The following is a 17,844-nucleotide window of genomic DNA, read 5'->3' as shown; positions in this document are numbered from 1 at the left end:
CCCAGCTTTCCATAATTTTAAATAAAGATGTGCATTTTCAGGGAGGCATCTTCCTGTGAGATTGCGCCTGGGAAGGAGGAGGTTGGTACTGAAATTCAGCCGCTGTGAAAGGGCTGATGTTGCTGAATTACATTATCCAAGTAGGTGCCAGGCCCTCCCAGGGGTGAGGCTTTGGATGCAGCCGGTCGACCTGATCTGGCCGCTGGCCGCCCTCTTGTGAGGACAGGGAAATATGGACGGACGAGAGGACGAAGGAGAAAAGAGAAAAGCACCTAATGTGGGCATCTCTTAGTGAATGCCTGGCATCCTGGGGTAGGCAACCGTGAAACGTAATAAGATGCCTGACAACGCCGTCCTGCCGGCCGCCCTCAGCCCGGGCGCTTCCCACGGGCTGTCGGCTTCTGTGAAGGGGCTTCCAGGCCCCTCCCGACACCTGCCGCGGTTGTGTTGTTGTGGCCATGGACACACCGTCCCCACTCATTCCACAAAGTGCACACATCGATGTGAGGCTGCGCCCGGGAACCCAGAGTGTCCTCACCCCGTTTCTACTCACGTCTAGTTCACCTGTGAAGTCCTCCGACCCGGGTCCCCTCGGGAGCGTGACAGGCAGCAGGTGGCCCGGGGCAGATGGGCTCCCCCGGCTGAGGGACACCTGGGGACCCAGTGCTTCACCCCCCACCTGCCTCTCAGGTGCTCGGCAGGTGCTTGGTCCGCTGCCCCCTGCCTCCCAGGACCTCCGGAGCCCTGGGCTGTGTCCACGGGCAGGACTCCGCACCCACAGCCGTCCCGCAGGAAGGGGCCCGTTCTCCTCTCCTGGCTCCACTGTCCTCCCTCAGATCAGCAACTCCTGCTCCTGCCTCTGCGTGGAGTTGCCACCACTCAACACATCCCTGGCAGAAAGCCAGTCGTCTCTCCCAGGGCTTGTTCCCAAGACCCTCTCAGGAGATGGAGAGCTCTGGTCCCCACAGAAGCGGGGACAGCATCCTCCCCAGCTTGGGACACTCCTCAACACTATACCGAAACTGTGCTTCCCAAGACACCCCAAGATATCTGCCTTCTCTTTAAAACCCTCCTAAAGCAGATAAACACTCACAAAAGCAGTTACACACAAAAGCCACCTGTTGCTCTGAGCCCGTGGCCTCTTTTCTGGCCGAGACGATCCCAGATTCCAGGCCGATGCAGCCCCGGCCCGTCCCCTTCTTCACCCCCCACCCGCTGACCCCACCAGGCCCCCCTCACTGAACAGCCCTCAGACTCTCTGCCTGGCTAGTCTTATCCCCAACGCTGGGGTCCCCTCGTTTTTCACCACAGCAGGCCTGGGACCCTCAGGCCTCCCCTACACCTTGGAGGAGAGCACGGGGACTTCGGTGTCACCCGGTCACACTGGATGCAGGACGCAAGGAAGACCGGGCTTCCTCTGGTCGCTGCTCCCTCATGCCTCAGCTGGACCAACTGGACTCAGGGCCCAGCCTCAGTTCAAAGGGCACATGAGACAAGGAAAATAAACAAACAAACAGGAAGACTGGGAGCAGAAACGCAAACTAAGTCATTTACATGACCGTGTGCAAAATAGATAGCTAGTGGGAACAGGCAGTAAAGCACAGAAAGCTCAGCTTGGTGCTCTGTGACAACCTTGATGGGTGGGATGAGGGGTGGGAGGGAGGTCCGAGAGGAAGGGGATATACGTATACATATAGCTGACTCACTTCGTTGTACAGCAGACACTAACACAACATTGTAAAGCAACTATACTCCAATATAAAAAAAAATTTAAAAACATAAGATTGAAAAACAAAAACAAAACCAGAAACGAAAGTGTTATTCTGGTACAAGTTGCAATCAGAGTGACCACCGACCCCCGTTCTAGGCACAGGATCTGGGTTCTTTCCTGCGCTTTTCCTACTTTCCTACGCTGATCTCCCACCACCTTTCAAAAAAATCTCATCCCCCAGGTTCTGGCCTTGTGTCAAGGTCCATCCATTGGATGGCTTGGATGGATTGGCGAGGGGCCCTGCCACCTGAAGCTGGTGCTGCTCCCGGTCTTCAGGCTGGGTCTGGACCTGCCTCTGTCCTCCTCGGAAGACAATACCATCAGGGCAGCGAGCGAGTACTTGCTTTCAAATGTCTAGACTTTCGATGCTCTTGTGGATGGCTCTCCTTTGGCCTTGAATCCCAACAGTTTAGAAGACATGTTCACATTTAGTTCTGTTTTCTACAAAGTTTTCTTTTCCCACTGCTCTCAAACCCCAGAAGTTGGCCAAGGCTACTTTGTATTTGTGTGAGTGTATGCAAGTCAGACCCCACCCAACGGCTTTAGAGCCCTACTGGGGATGCAACTTGCACGGTTCCTTTCCAGCTGACTTTACTTGTTCATATACTGCCTCTTACCTACAGGCCCCTCCGCCCAGAGGAACACTTCCAAGAAATTCCAGGACCTGCACTGTCTGAATTTCAGACTATTTTATAACTTTTCCAAATCCCAATTTCCATAAAACTTTGAAAAATACGAAGCAGTGAAAAATCAAACAGAAAGAGCAAATGACAGAATATAAAATATCCAGGTCATTAAACATGCTTTCTCTAACAGGTTTTTCTCAAGTTCTCAAGCAGCCCTTGTGGTGTCACAATGACCTTGGTCTCCGTTTTCTGAAGCAAAGTTCAGAGGTTGGATTTTTGTTGGTTTTACCCCTTAGGGCTTCCTGTCATTCTCAATCTTGCAAAAGAAAAATAGACTAGAAACAATGAAAATACTCAAAACTACCTGTCTTTTAGAAACTTGTTCCTTTTTCTGGTTATCTCAAGGTCATGGAGTCCAAGGTAAGTAGCAACCTTCACTACTGACCACAGAAAATCTATCTTTTCCATAATTCTTGAAAAAATTAAAGTCCCTCACACTCTTTGTTTGCATAATACATACTAATCATAAGAATATTGCCTTAGATGTACAGAAAACCTTCTTCTTAAGAGCTGTAAGAATATCACCTGTCTGAGCAAGTCCTTCCATTATACCTTAAAGAGAGGCTACAGGTTGTTCTGTATCCACAGAACAGAGCAATTGAGAATCTAAATGTTCCCTTCCCCTTGGCATCTCTATCACGGACAGTCATGACTTGCCTGTTTTTTCGCCCCCGGAACAATCCCCAAAATGTGCATCTGATCAGCCTGATTCTCTGTTGCCCTGAGATGGACACGTATCTCTTCTGATAGTCACTTGGCCTGAAAGCACGTTTCCCCTCTTCAAATGCTGTGTGTTTTTTTTTTCTTTTTACCTGTACGACATCCTAGTTGTCACAAGGAGTGTTCAATAAAGTACCACTGATTTAAATATTATTCACATTATCCTTCCATTTATAATAAAAGCAATAACAGTAGTGATGTGTTTGTTTAACCCTTTGTATGTGGCCAGGCCTTTTGCTACTTGCTTTGCTCGTGTTAATTTGATGAATCATCCAAAGGACCTTTCCATTCAGGCAGACCTCTGAGATGTGGGTTCGATTCCACACCATTGCAATCAAGTGAATATCACAATAAAGCCAGTCTCACAAGGTTTTTGGTGTCTCAGTGTATATAGAAGTTGTATTTACACTATACTGGAGTCTACTAAGTGTGTGATAGTGTTATGTCTAAAAACATACATACCTTAATTAAATAATACTTTATTGCTAAAAAATGCTAACCATCATCTGAGATTTCAGAGAACCATTATCTTTTTGCTGGTGGAGGGTTTGAAATATTGTGAGAATGACCAAACTCTGACACAGGGCACCACGCGAGCAAATGCTTTTGGAAAAATGGCACCAGTAGACTTGCTCTGTGCAGGGATGCCTTAAACCTTCGGATTGTAAGAAATGCAATATCTGTGAAGTGCAATAAAACAAGGTGGGTAGATGCTCTTATCTCCATTTGCAGATGAGAAACTGAGACACAGAGAAGTGAACAGCCCTGAGGTCACAGCCATAAGGGTAGAGTCACTGTTGGAATCCAGCCCAACACTGCCCCCCACCCCACCAACATCAGGGAGCCAAAGGCATGACTGTCTTGGCCAACTCTGTTTTCCCATTTTCAGGCCCAGACCTTGTGCCTGGTGGTCCAGAGATGGAGTACCATGGAGAGAATGGAGAACATGCTTCATCCCTTCACTTGCACACGGTCATGAGATTTTCTAAAATGTGAGTGTGTTACTCAGTCCAAGCTTGCTCTGCTCGCCACACGACAGGCCAATGAATTGGAGGCGAGGTGCTGAGACAAGGAATATGACTTTATTTGGAAAGCCGGGAGACAGAGAAAATGGCAGACTAGTGTCTCCTAAAAACCGTCTTATTGGGGTCCAGATGCCAGTTTCTTTTATAGAATCAGAGAGGGAGAGGTGGGGAAGTAAAGTCAAAAGGGTTATCAGTCTTGCAAAAGATCTCCTAGAATGACTAGCCTTGGGGAAAGGATGTGTTAGTTTCACAGGTGGGTAGGGTTCCCTGACGCAGGTCATTGCATATGATTAAAGCAACTGAAAAGCAAAGATTAAAGTCAAAGAAACAGATCCAACATGGAGTCCAATTTAGCTCTTCCCTGCTACAAGTGGTTTTCTAAAATATGAGTGATTTTGTAAAATATGCTCCGGTAAAGAATTCAACTGCAGGTAAGGCTCCTTTCTCTTTCCATTCTGATTCCCCCCACCCCACCCCCATCACATGTCCCCGTCAGTTAGGGGACACTGGAGTGGCTGTGGACATTTCTGGGAGGTTCTATGGGGAAATTGAGATGGGGATACATTCAACTGGGCTTTGCGAAGAGTGTGTATGTGGTTTGCAGTCACCTCTTTGTAAAGTGATGTTATTGCAGCATCTTGTCGTTCATGTGGGAGCACTCAGCCTCCCTCCATCATGTCCCCCATGTGCTGACACAAAGATGTGGCATCGGAGGGCCTGTCCTGCAGTGCACAGCTGCCAAGTCTGGGAATAATGGAGAAAGATCTGGAAACAGAGCCACAAGCTGGTCTGCATAGGTAATCCTCCTGATCTTCTAGCTTGTACAGGAATGAAAGTTGGTAGAAGTTGTTCCAAATTTTGACAAAAATCCTAAAATTTTAGATGTGGTTACATCTAACAAGGTGTTATTGATAAAGATAAGTCAACCTTCATTAATAATTATTTTCTATTCTCACAATAAAATAGTTTCTGTCTGGCAGTTAACACACACACTCTGTTGTTTTTCTTGAATTTATTACATATGCAGTTTCTGTCGTAATTTTTTTTTTTAATTTGATGTTTGTAGTTATTTCTTTTCTAAATCTGAATGAACATTGATTTTCATACTTAACTTCATAGGGTGAATTTTGTATTCCTTTTCTTCCCAAGACATCCAAATTACATAAGCTTCAGATGCTTTAAAGGGGGAATCTATCCCAAATATGGGCTACAAAAGCATGTGTCACAAAGAGTTAGGTTAGAATGACTGGAAGCCCAAGGAAAATGTTTCTCCAAGTTCAGAACGGAGCCCTTGCAGCTGTCGTGTGTACTAGTGCAAGTGTCTGTCCCCTTGTCTCTTCAGCAAACAGGAACACATCCTAGATTCAGAACACAGAATTTCCAGCTGCCCTGCTGACCTGAGAGTGGGTGCACTTGACTCCTCTCACTGGATGGCTGTCTGGTCCGGGCTGCCCATCCGTCCTCCTGATGCGAATGTCCTGGCGCCATGTTGCTGCCCTGACCATCTTCTCTCAGGGAAGTGCGAGGCCTGGCCACCAGGGGCTCCTGTCTCAGGATGGGCACAAGGAGATCATGTAACAGGCATCTACCAGCAGGAAACAGGAGGTGACAGCAGTGCTGAGGCGGGAAAGGGGAGGAAACTGAAGAGGAAGAGACCTGTGGACAGGCCTCTCTGCACAGCACTGGAGTGTGGCTGTCTTCACTGCTCTCCACGTTCTGCAGAAAGATGGCCCATGAAACTGTAACAGAACCCAGGTTTGGCCAATAATTCTAGAGGCAAGTGTCAGTAGAAAGGAAAGATGCTTTAATCAGAAAAGGGGGCGACCTGAGGAGCTGGACTCGTGTCCAGAGACCAACTCAGAATATTCAGCTCAGCCACGGCAGTTTTTAAAGGAAAAAATGGGGATGGGTGGCGAGAGAACCTCAGTGAGTCATTGAGGCAGGAGGTTGGATTCTGCATCTCCATTGCCTGCAAACTGGCTGACTCTCTCCTCAGATGTTATCTTGCCCATGTGATCTGCCAGCAGGATTGCTTAGGGGGGCTATTGGGGATAGAAAGTTAGTCTTATTTCTTTTTATCTAGGAAAAGAATCAACTGGTTGGACAAGACGTGGTGTGCATTCAGGAGCGGATAAGGCAGGAGTTAGTTTCAGTTGTTTAGTGATCACATTCCTATAATTAGGTTCTTTTAAGATTAGAGGGGACAGAAATAGGCAAACAGGAAAAGAGGCAAAAATGCTGCTTTCAAAACCACCACTGTGACGAACAGCTGACCCTCTGGCAAGGGCCATGCGAAGACCTGACGTATATCATGGAACTCACGTGCATTAAGATTGAAAAATTAAAATTCAGCCAAGCTTTCTCTCTGTTGTATGGTAGGATTTGTTTTCAAAATATTAACAGAGGCTTCTCAAACTAGAGATGAACTCTTGTAGTGCCTATGTACTGTACGAAGGCTCATTTCACAAGGGTTACCTTTTGACTTTGTTTCCTCTAAGGAGCCCTACACTGCCCAGAAGCATCAATGTTTATCAAATTTGTCCTCCTTGCTTTCAGCTCTAGTTTTGACTGTGATCACAGGGGTTGGATCAGGGCCTCAAACACTTCCAAGGAAAATGTATGTAAGTCAAGTCATTTGATGGAAGTAAAGCCATTTCAGACATCACTTTCTGTTTGGTTTCATAAACAAACTCTTTAAAGAATTAAACCAAGTATAAACAAGAATAATTCCAGAAAATAAGCACAGTTTCAGATATCATTTTAAGGACAATTTCTCCTCACATTAATTCCCTATAGTTGTGCAAGTAATACAGTGTCATTCCTGCTATTCCTCACAAGCTGGGGTTGACTTAAAAAAATAGGTACTCAATGTGAGAGTTGCAAGTTAAGTTTTATTTGGGGCAAAATGAGGACGGCAGCCCAGGAGACAGCATTTCATATAGCTCTGAGAAACTGCCCTGTGGAGGGGAGAAGTCAGGTTATATAGTTTTGCAACAAAGCACAGGTTGTCAGGAACCTCAACAGATTATTGTTAATTAAAGGAAACCAGATATCTCAAGTTAAGAAGTTGAGTGCTTTTCTGTGTATGGGAAGATGCAAGAGTCTGGGCTCACAGAAATAGTTCCTTTGGTATGCACCTCGGCTATCTGGACCAATATCCTGACACATCCTGAGTTTCCTCAGGGCTCACCACAGGGAGTAGCCGCAGTCTGATGGCAGGTATTCTTTTCAGCTAGGGCTGCAATCCTGAGGACTGTGACATCTTTTGTTTATTCATATGGCAGGAAATATTCCATTTATAAATATTTCACTTATCACCGGGCTCAAGGAAACACTTTAAATACAAATTTACATTAGAGATTTCAAAGAGGTCCAGAAAGCGATTTTAAATCATACTTCAATTTTATTTTTAAGAACAAATGAAGTAGATCCTGAAAAGAAGATGTGGATACATGAGCATTGGGTGAAAATGTCTACATATTAGAATGTATCACTGTAAACACAAAGATACAGGAAAAAAATCGCAAGGAAGAAAATTGTGGAAGCACATTTATTTCACTCACTTTCTAAACTAGTAGCCAAATGTAGGTTCTTCGTGGAATGCTTTAAAATTTTAATATTTCAGCTAATACAGATACTCAGAATCCAAACTGAATTGGTCTGGGATGGGGTCTAGGTGATATTTTTTTCAAAAAGTCCCCAGATAAGACTAGTATGGAGCCAGAGCTAGTAATCTCCTGGACTGTCAGCTTGGCTAATCAGGAAAGAACAGACCTCCACCAAAAGCTGTAGGAAATTATTCTTCTGCCCTTTTAGCACTAAAGGACACCCAACCTTCCGATAGGAGAGGTGAAGTCTTTTAACTATGCAGTCAGCGTGGATCATCTGGGTAAAGACAGGTTTTAAAAATTAATATTTCATTAGTTGGGATTAAAAGTGGTTTAGTCATTACAGCATGCTTCACTAGTTTATATTTTTGCATAGATTTACTTTATGTTAATTTTTTGTATCCATATTAAATGTGACTTTCACCTTTTTGCTCAACTGAAAATTATATATATGTGAAACTATACACGTTTATATTTACGTGTATGTGAGTATATATTAGATGTAAATATGTGTGTGTATATATATATATATGGGGGGGGAGATTTAATGGGATCATGAATATTGAAATACACCTTTCAGGCATCTTTTAGCTGTATTCATGCTGACTGAGAGTCAGCAGTTCATTCTAGAAAAACCTTGTTTCATGCAAGGACAAATGGAACATGGCGTGTTGTAGATAAGACCAGCTTAATAGAACAGTAAATCGATCAACAGTACAGATTTATCAACTCCTTGTAAATTAAAAACCTAATCTATTTTCCTTGGCATACCTGCCTTATTGTCCATTGTAATATTTATAAAAGTTGTTTACGGCATCACAGACTCATCACGAAGCTGGTTGGTCCTGTCTTGGCCTCCACACAAGAGGCCTTGGCATCTGATCACACAGGAGCGTGTTACGGGGTTTTCCCAGGAGGTCGTCTACAGTCTCACCCTGATGAAATGCTCTCCTTTAACTAGTGATGGTGCCCCAGCACATCTGGGGACATAGGGGCAACTGAGGCTGTGCAAAGAAAAATGCCACTAAGTTGTTTCCTAAATGGTAGAATTTATTTCAATGCTAACTTACAAGTGAAAGAGACAAACTATGTACATAAAGCATAAGTACAAAAAATATAATACAATTTTTACTGTACATAATCAAGATTCTCTTATTTTGGCCCCAAAATGTTGGCAGATAGTGATGAGGAGGGGGCTGTTCTGGAAGGAAGCTTGGGGACTGTTGGCTGTACTCTGGATCATCCTTCATGAATTTATTGTTTATAAAAGATGCAGAGGTTTGGGTTATAGAACCTGGCAATTCGGCAGGAACAGTGAGTGAGCAGGACACTTTCATTTCTGGGATAACAGCTCATTTTTCCTTATAAATATGCTTGTTTTCCTCCGGGTTGAGGCTGGGAGCTTGTGAGAGGTGGTTTCCGCTGATGGGTTGGGAGACCCCCTCCTGCCTCTTCCCTGAACTCCCCTCATGGATCCAGGGCAGCGGGCACTGGGCGCCCTGCCTGCACTGCCTCGGCTGGTGTCTTAAACTGATTTTGAAAACAATGTTTACCGGGTGTCATTAAACAACTTTTGTAGATATAGACCTGGACACTCTCAAGTGAGATTTTTAAGACCAGTGAATTGATGAACAGAAAAGATCAAAGTGAAGATCACTGGAAATCTGTATTTACACATTTTTCACAATAAGATTTCCAATGAAGCCTTGAAAGTCAAATGTAAGGACTGAAAAACGGTGTGGGACTCCCAATGGTCCTGAGAGGGAATACCCAGAAATGCACAAACATTCCAAGAGGGGGAGACAGTGCTACCTCATTCTAAAAAGGCTCCATTATGATTAATATATATTGTCTTTTTTTTTTTTTTTGAGATTTTTGTTTCATGCACAAGTTAATGAGATATTCTGTTAAAACAAATATTTTTATTGTGTATATATCAAGCACTAAATCAGGCTTATTTTTAATTCTCTGACTGATCTTTTAAGGTGGGTATTTTTACTCTCATTTAATAGAATTAAGAAAACTGGGGTTTAGGCAGATTAATGGGCTCACCTGGACCACAAAATTAGTTTGTATTTAAACAGAGGTCTGCCTGATACATATATATATATATATATATATATATATATACACACACACATACCATATTGTCTTTTAAACACTAATTTCAAGATCAGTAACATTCTGTAAGTTTACCAAGAGGTCAAGGTGGCTTCGGAGAAGGCTCAATGAAAAAGAAAAGGAAACAATCCCAAATAAGTTTATTTTGTATCACAAAACAGCAACAGCAAATTAACACAGAATGAGAAATTTAACATTTCATAACATCTTCCAAAGTCACATCAAGTGGCATAACACACAAATTTAGTTACATATTTTTGAAGACTCCTACATTGGACCAAGTTTGTGCACTTTCTTTGCAGACAATGTAGAATTTTGGTGGTGAATGTAGGTGCTTGTGTTGAAGTTTCATAGTGTGCTTTCTTTCAAAGTGCAGAAGTTCAAGTTTGATTTTGGCCAACAGTCATGGTACAGGAGAAAAGGAATCAAATTCCGCAGAAAAAACACTGTTAACTTTCTTAACTCAAATTAAGAATGAAAACTATGTGAAGTCATGAAGCAGTTTTGACATTGACTTCAAACAAACAAACAGCAGGCAATATTCTAGGTGGTTCTCATCCCACTCACCATATCTGAGCCAGTTATCACCAGCCTATGTCTGATTTTCCTCTATCTACAGACTTGCCTGAAGAGAGACAGTAACAAAACCCTCTAACTTCTACAGGCAACCCATTGACAATCCTACTACAGAACAAATGCTAAGGCGTTCTTTGGGGAAGATGTAAGATTACAGCGATGTCAGTTTCTGAAAGGCTGGGTTCACCTTAAATTCTAACACACCACGGCACCCCTTCTGGCATCACAGCCCCAGTGGGGCCAGAAATCACATCTGACGATGATGTCCTTCTTGTTCATTTTCTATTCCTGAGTTCAAAGAGGCATGTAAAAATGATTTTCTTCAAAGTATACTCAATCGGTCCTCTGCTTGAAACCAATAATATCCAGATGAAATGATAAGTCATCATCTTAAACAAGGCACTGGCAACTTTTTATAGGAAATTAAACCATCTGTATTTACTAACCAGTCTCTTTCTTAGTGACACGATAGGGGGATAGTTTGGATTTTCTAGAATCCAGATTGTGCTCTCCAGCTTGTATTTATCTAACATGGGAGCTATTTTAGACATCTAATATTTGGGCCATTTTTGGCATTAAGTTGCCAAAAAGCTGAGAAAGAACAGGAGCAGGTTTGAACTGCTGGCCTCCGATGTCTGACTCATATGGAAGAGGGGGAATGAAGTTCATTGCCCATCCAACATGTTAGTTGGAGAAATACCACAGAGTGGTTTTCTATCTCAACTTTTCTCCTTTCTGGTCTTAGACCATCTCTGACTAGTTACTGTCATCATGTCAACAAAGTAAAACATGTTTGCCTGCATGAGAATTGGTACTGAATCTGGTCATGGGTAATAAGATCGATGTTTTTTCTATGGCAGAACTAATATGGTCTTTTGAAAATACTTTATGAGACAGCTTTCACTAGGAACAGTACATTCATGTCAGGCTCTGATTTTGGTTTTGATGATGCTCTTAGACCCTCTGCAATGTGAACTTATATTTTCAAACGAGAACAGGTATCCATTCCTAATGCTTCTGAAACATGTACGAAATTTTGGATCATGTAACATGACCATTAAAAAAATCCCACTTTGATCCATCTGCTCCAAAAATAACTATAATGCATCTTTAACATAAATCCATAAAGAAGAGTATGGGGTAGTCATTTTAAAAATCCCTGCCAATAATCCAACTTTACAACTTGTTCATTACTTTTCAATTTCCAAAAGAGAAAATAAGCAAGGATGAAAGCAATATATTTTCTTGTGTTTTATCAGGTTATCAAAGTAGATAACCAGAAAGCATTGGTTCTGTATTTATAGAGTTACAAAACATCTTTAAATCAATTATTATCAATGACTTCAATAGGAGAGAACAGCAGAAATAATTTCCACAATGGCCACTGGTCTCCAAATATTTTATCTTATGTGGTAATACACTTGAAATATTTGGTATTCCCTTTTGCACATTTCTCAGGCCAAAATGGATGTTCTCCTACTTCACACCCATTGATCAGGATGGCTTATTAGTATCTGATAATAGTTAAGGATAAGTAATCAGAGGTAATCAATTTTGGTAATGTCATGTCAACATGAATCACCACGTCAACATAAATTACCATGAAATGAGAGAGTCAGTAGAAGGAATAAATGTTCTGGGTATGACCAATGAGATCTGTGAACTCCAATTTATATCATCTTAAATATAAGAGCAAAGAGTTTGCATATGGGTAGATTTAAGGTTAGTGTTTTAATTCCTTGCCTTCACAGGCAATGATTATTGGAGCTGTGGGATTTAAGTCCAGCCCTGCCACATGGAGAGCAGTTGCCTGGGGGCAGACTCAATGCTTGGGATCCACTACTGCTACCTGTTGCCTCTAGATAGATGCTCCAGAGTCACTTTTTGAAACTGAAAGATGGAATTCAATCCAGTTACCTCAAAATGCCACACACAAGAAAACCCCACTGAAATATAAAAGACACCCTGGGGCTAAAGAAAGTTGATGCCCATGGGGCAAAGTCAACGCTGAAAGTGCTTTGACAGTGTTGGGAAAAGGTACGTGATTGATTCTAAAAGTGAGGAAAATGTCATAAAGGAGGATGGGAATATGCGTACATTCAGACACTAATGAGGCTGCACATTCAATGTGCATTAAGGACGTGTTTACACAAAATACTAGCTGAGCACAGATGTGATACATTTTTCAATAAAATCTTCTTTGATCTGCAGTTGCACTAATAGCATCCCTTCAGGTAGCCCCTGGGAGTCTCCTGCTGAGACTCTGTCCATAACTTTGAAGGCATCTGACTCACGAACTCTACTAATGACTCCAGTGGGAACTCTCACCACACAGGCTTTGATTCCCATGAATTTCACCCTTTTGCAGATAAGGAAATAGAGGCACCTTCGCCTGCACTCTGGGCAGTTGATCCCAGAAGATCCAGGGATCAGCCCACAGGACTTTGAGAGCCAATCGTGGGTCCCCACCTGGGACCGTGTGTGACACTGGGCTGGGAGGGGCCAGGTCCCCTTCTTTTCAAGGTCACCTTCTCCCACATTTGCTTCCTTTCTCTTCGGCATCACTCGTGAGTCAATGGAGCCAGACCCCTTGTTCACGCCGTCCCCACGTCTCTTCCTGGGCACAGAGGCTTTCCCACGGCAGAGAGCCCTCACATCCCCTCACCATTTACTCCTCTCAGTTCCTTTAGAATCTCTGCCCACCCTGCACACACACAGGAACCCTCTTTTATTTCCCCAGTATTAGTGCCAATCCAAGTCAGAAACTACTGGCTTAAAGAAATGCCCCTGAAGAAGCAGGAAAGTTCAGATCCTTCCATAAATTTCCAAGGAGCAGCAGCATAGAAACATGCCTAGAGCAGGTCAGACAACTGGGTTTGGAAACGCCGACTCTGGGGACGCTGGGTCTTCACGTAGCAGAGCCTGATCCTGCGTCCCCAGAGCACCTCAGAATTCACAGAGTCCATGTCATTCAGGGTGACAAAGGCCTTAGTGTCATCAAAGCCATCATCTACAGAGTTATTTGGGGAGGGCCAACTGCTATGCGGAAGGCGGGGATTTTATGGTACACATGGTTGATATTAGATGCTGGCTAGTCTAGTCTACAGAAAGCACTGAACGCTGGGAATCACTCCCAAAGAATTTCAGTGTGAGACTAAAGCCAGTTTCCTAATGAAAACCAGCCAGATTTCAACAGTATCCAGAAATAACCCTAGAAATTAAACTGTGATTAATGTCATTTGACGTCAGGCTCAGAGAGATGCAATTTAAAAATATTAGTCTCTATCTGTACTGCTCGTACGAGAAAGAAAAGAAAAGAAGAAAGAGAGAGAGAGAGGGAGGGAGGGAGGAAAAGGAAAAAAAATAAAGAGAGAATGAAGATGTCACACAGTAATTTAAAATGTGACAAGTGTTGGCAGGAAACCTAACCATGCCAGTCTAAGGAAGAGGTGCTGTATGAAGGTTCCAGCAGAAGTGGTAGGTACCAGTGTGAAAGCCCAGCACATGGGGGCTTGTTGAAGGGTACGGAGGCATAGACACAGTTCTACAGTAATGGGAAAACAAAAGTTATTCCATAGATGGTGAAAAAACTTACATTATTGCTAAAACTAAACACTTTTCTTTTGAATAGAGTGTCAGGGGACAAAAGTGAGTGAATTTCTTTGTAGTGACAACTGTAAAGGTTTATGTAATCAACAACATGAAAATTCTGTGGTGGGGGAGGACGTTTTCTCTAGTCATTGCATAATATTGATTAAAGACCAACTTTGATGTCATTTAGAAAGCATTTCCCATCAAGGCCAGTGACTTTTTTTTTTTTTTAATATTAGTATCCTCTCTCCTAGGGGAGAGAGAATGATCTTTTAAGCTTAGAAAACATTGTGGGAAGGAAATAAAAAGAAACAGCTAAAATGCACTACATAGTGAGGACATTTTTCTTACAGGAAAGTGATGAGACAGGTTGAAGCATCTAGAGAAAATCCAACCTAAGGACACCTAGAAAACTGGCTGACTTTCACCTCCCAAGTGTGGACTTTGTGTAGACAGAGCAATCTCTCACAGCCTACACGCAATACAGGGGATATAGTATGAACGCCCCACTGGAAAGACCCGAAACATCATTCATTTGAAATCTATCAGACCTCCCAGAGTCCTACTGCAATCTAGATTTTAATTTTAGTAGAGCCATTTCTGAAAATTTGGGTATACGAGAATATTTTGAACTCAACAACATTCATTACTAAACATAGTATTTTCTACCAGGCCTTTCTCACAACACCCAGAGGCATCAAATGAATCATTTCAATCTTGTTCTTACTTTCATTAGTTACTCAACCAACTGACATATGTTATGTTTCTGTTTTTTGTGAGTAATTTATCCTGTTTTTTTTTCTTCTGGGGACCACTCTGAATAGTATCATAACACCCTGAAATGCCTATGAGTGATTGAAGCTCAGAATCACAGGGATCATTAAAAACCTTACTTCCTGACACCCTGATTTCTCAAGGTACTTCTTGAAATGCCGTTGCCCTCATACAGGGAGAAGTGGGAGTAGGTGGATGGGAAGGCAGCACTGAGATAAAAAACAAAAGGCACCAGAGCTAAACATCTCCTCCTCACCTGACCCGGAGGCAGCAAATGACAGCTTGGTACTTGGGGAGCACTTCAACATGTATAGCGACAAGCTCAGAAAGCCAACTTTACACATCATTAATGCTCTTTAGGGGCTGATGGCCATATGTTAGCTCTATCAGGGAGATGGAAAATAAAAAGTTGCTTTTCATTAAATGTCAGTTCTTTCAATACTTTCTGTAACATGGAAAATAAAAAAAAGTTTTCAATCATATTTCAGTTCTTTCAATACTTTCTTCATTGGCATTATGAATGTTCAAGATTTTTCTTTACAGAGAGAGGGGAGGTGTAGGGTCTCTTATTCAAATGCTAAACAAGTGGTTCTTTTACAGAGTGGTTCTTCAGGATATTACTATGGACCAGGCAGGTGGGCTCCCAGGCCGACCGCGTGGCAAGCAGCTGCCTGAATGCCATGAAATCCACAAGTAAGAATAAGGCGAGCTTCACAGCAACGTGTAGAACATGTTCCCCCTTCATCGGGTCTGTGCCTCTGCTCTTTACACTCTGCTCCCCCAGGGAGAGCACAGAAACTGCAGCAACACTGAGGGTGGAGCACTTCACACCTCCGACCGTCACCTCTGCAGATGAAAGCGAGGCTGAATCCCTGGGTGTCCTCAGGCAAGAAGCATTCCAAGTCCAAACACACACCGCACCATCCAGATTGAGAAGACAGCGTTCCATGGTGAGTCACTGTATGGCCACATTCATATTCTTCATTTTATCAATACTATAAACCGTGTAGAGGTGGGGAGGTTCTCATAGAAAGTGTCTGTTTTCTTGAATTAAAACATCATGAAGATTTACTCTCAAGGTCAAGAAGATGTTCCTGTTTCTAAAGACCCCTTCCAATGTGGGTGGTAGAGTTATGAAAAAGCTCAAGGAAACAACCAACCTGTTAGAAAAATGGACTGAACACAATTAAAAAACTGCACAGCATGGCTCATTAAACAATGATCAAAAATTGTAGACCAGATTTTCACGATGTCATGTTTAGATTTTTGTTGCTATTGAGGACGTGTCTTTTTGGCAGCAATGGGACACTCGCGGCTTGAAATGCACTTGAGACGTATCCATACTCCATCTCTGAAGTCTTGGAGACGTGGGCAGTCATGGGGCACAGGCCTTGAGGAACTGGGGGAGTTACAAGAAGCCAAGAACAGAAGAGCTCTTAGTACTCATCATAGTTATTGAGATCTGTAAAGTAGGCATTAGAATAGGTTTTCCCAGTGAGATGTGGGTTGAAGTATTTGTTTCTTTCCTCTAGGATCAAGTTGTTTTTGTTAAATGCCTGCAAAAAATAAAATAGAAGATTTAAGAATATTCAGTAAGTGAATACTCAGAAACAAAACACAATTAGGAGACAATTACAGCTGACCCTTGAATAACGCGGGTGTTAGGTGAAACAACCCTTCTCGAAGTCAAAAATCCGAGTATAACTTCTAGTCAGCCCTCCATATCTGTGGTTCTTCCTTATCTGAGGTTCCTCTGTATCTGCAGTTCTGCCTCCTGGATTCACCCAACCTCTGATCACGTAGTACTGTAGCATTTAATACAGTAAGTCCCCTACATACGAAACTCCAAGTTGTGAGCTTTCAAAGATGTGAATGCGCATTTGAATGCCCAATCATGTAAGCTGGTTCACGTGTCTGGTGTACATTGTCACATGCGTGCATCTTCTACAAGTGGTTGTGCTTTTGTGTGCTTTACTGTATAGTACTGTATAAAACACAGTAGTACAGTATCTTTATTTCTTGCTTGTTCACTCGATACCAGCCCCTGTATGCCAGCTGTTGTACTGTACTATTGTACTTTTCAAGGTACTGTACTGGAAGATTCAAATTTTTTGTGTTTGTTTTTTATGTATTATTTGTGTGAAAAGTATTATAAACCTATTAGAGTACAGTACTATACAGCCGATTGTGTTAGTTGTGTACTAGGCTAACTTTGTTGGACTTATGGACAAATTGGACTTACAAACGCACTCTCAAAACAGAACTTGTCTGTATGTAGGGGACTTACTATATTGAAAAAATCTTCATATAAGTGGACCCGCACAGTTCCGTATTGTTCGAGGACCTGCTGTATGTGGAATCTGAGCTCTCCCCTAAGGCTCCATTATTTTAAAATGTGTTTTCTCACTTGCTTCCTCACAACATTTGCTGAGGACTTGTCTGGTACCTAGAATGAGGTTGGCAGGTTTTCAGACCAGACTGCTTCTGCGCTTTACTCAGGAAGTCTACTTTTGAACTTTAATCAGGAAGTTTTCAAAGTCTTAGAAAACCTAAATCGAAAGCTCCTGGAAACCCAAGACTCTAGTGATTTCAAATTCACGAACGCTTTGAATATTACCACTTATAACTGAGTAGGTGTTTAAGCAGCTCTCGGGTTGTCATGGTACATTGGTAAGAGATTTTGAAGGAACATACTTAAATAAATGCATGAGAGTCTAAAGTTCTCTTCATTTTTTACACTTGTTGGAAGGTGACTCTTGCGGCCATTTCTGACCCAGACTCTCTTCCTCATTAATGGTCATAAAAGTTACCTGTACTTTTAAAGAGCTGAACTATCCCAGAAAGAGGGCAAAGTTTGAGAGGACCAAGATAAAGATGTGAGGTAGTAGGCATGCCCAAATGCCCAGGGCTTGTCTGGGCAAGGAATCCGAAGAAAGTTCTAGAAAGATTCATTCACGATTAGGCAGCAGTAC

At 42.6% G+C, this 17,844-nt stretch overlaps 1 protein-coding gene across 10 annotated transcripts in view; it reads right to left on the bottom strand.

Moving 5' to 3' along the window:
- Positions 1-8,854: 8,854 nt before the first annotated feature.
- The window catches only part of SEMA5A (semaphorin 5A), a 482,622-nt gene continuing 473,632 nt past the window's right edge, over positions 8,855-17,844 (bottom strand). For all 10 annotated transcript variants that reach the window (XM_057709296.1, XM_057709288.1, XM_057709292.1 and 7 more), the window contains one exon: positions 8,855-16,428. In XM_057709296.1, the coding sequence (XP_057565279.1) occupies positions 16,309-16,428 (120 nt within the window). In that variant the 3' untranslated portion in view covers positions 8,855-16,308. The remainder of the gene's footprint in view (positions 16,429-17,844) is intronic.

This window comes from Hippopotamus amphibius, chromosome 15 (assembly GCF_030028045.1).
Source record: "Hippopotamus amphibius kiboko isolate mHipAmp2 chromosome 15, mHipAmp2.hap2, whole genome shotgun sequence".
Classification (NCBI taxonomy): Eukaryota; Metazoa; Chordata; class Mammalia; order Artiodactyla; family Hippopotamidae; genus Hippopotamus; species Hippopotamus amphibius.
Note: the sequence above shows the minus strand (reverse complement) of the source record. Positions and strands in the feature narration are given on the sequence as shown.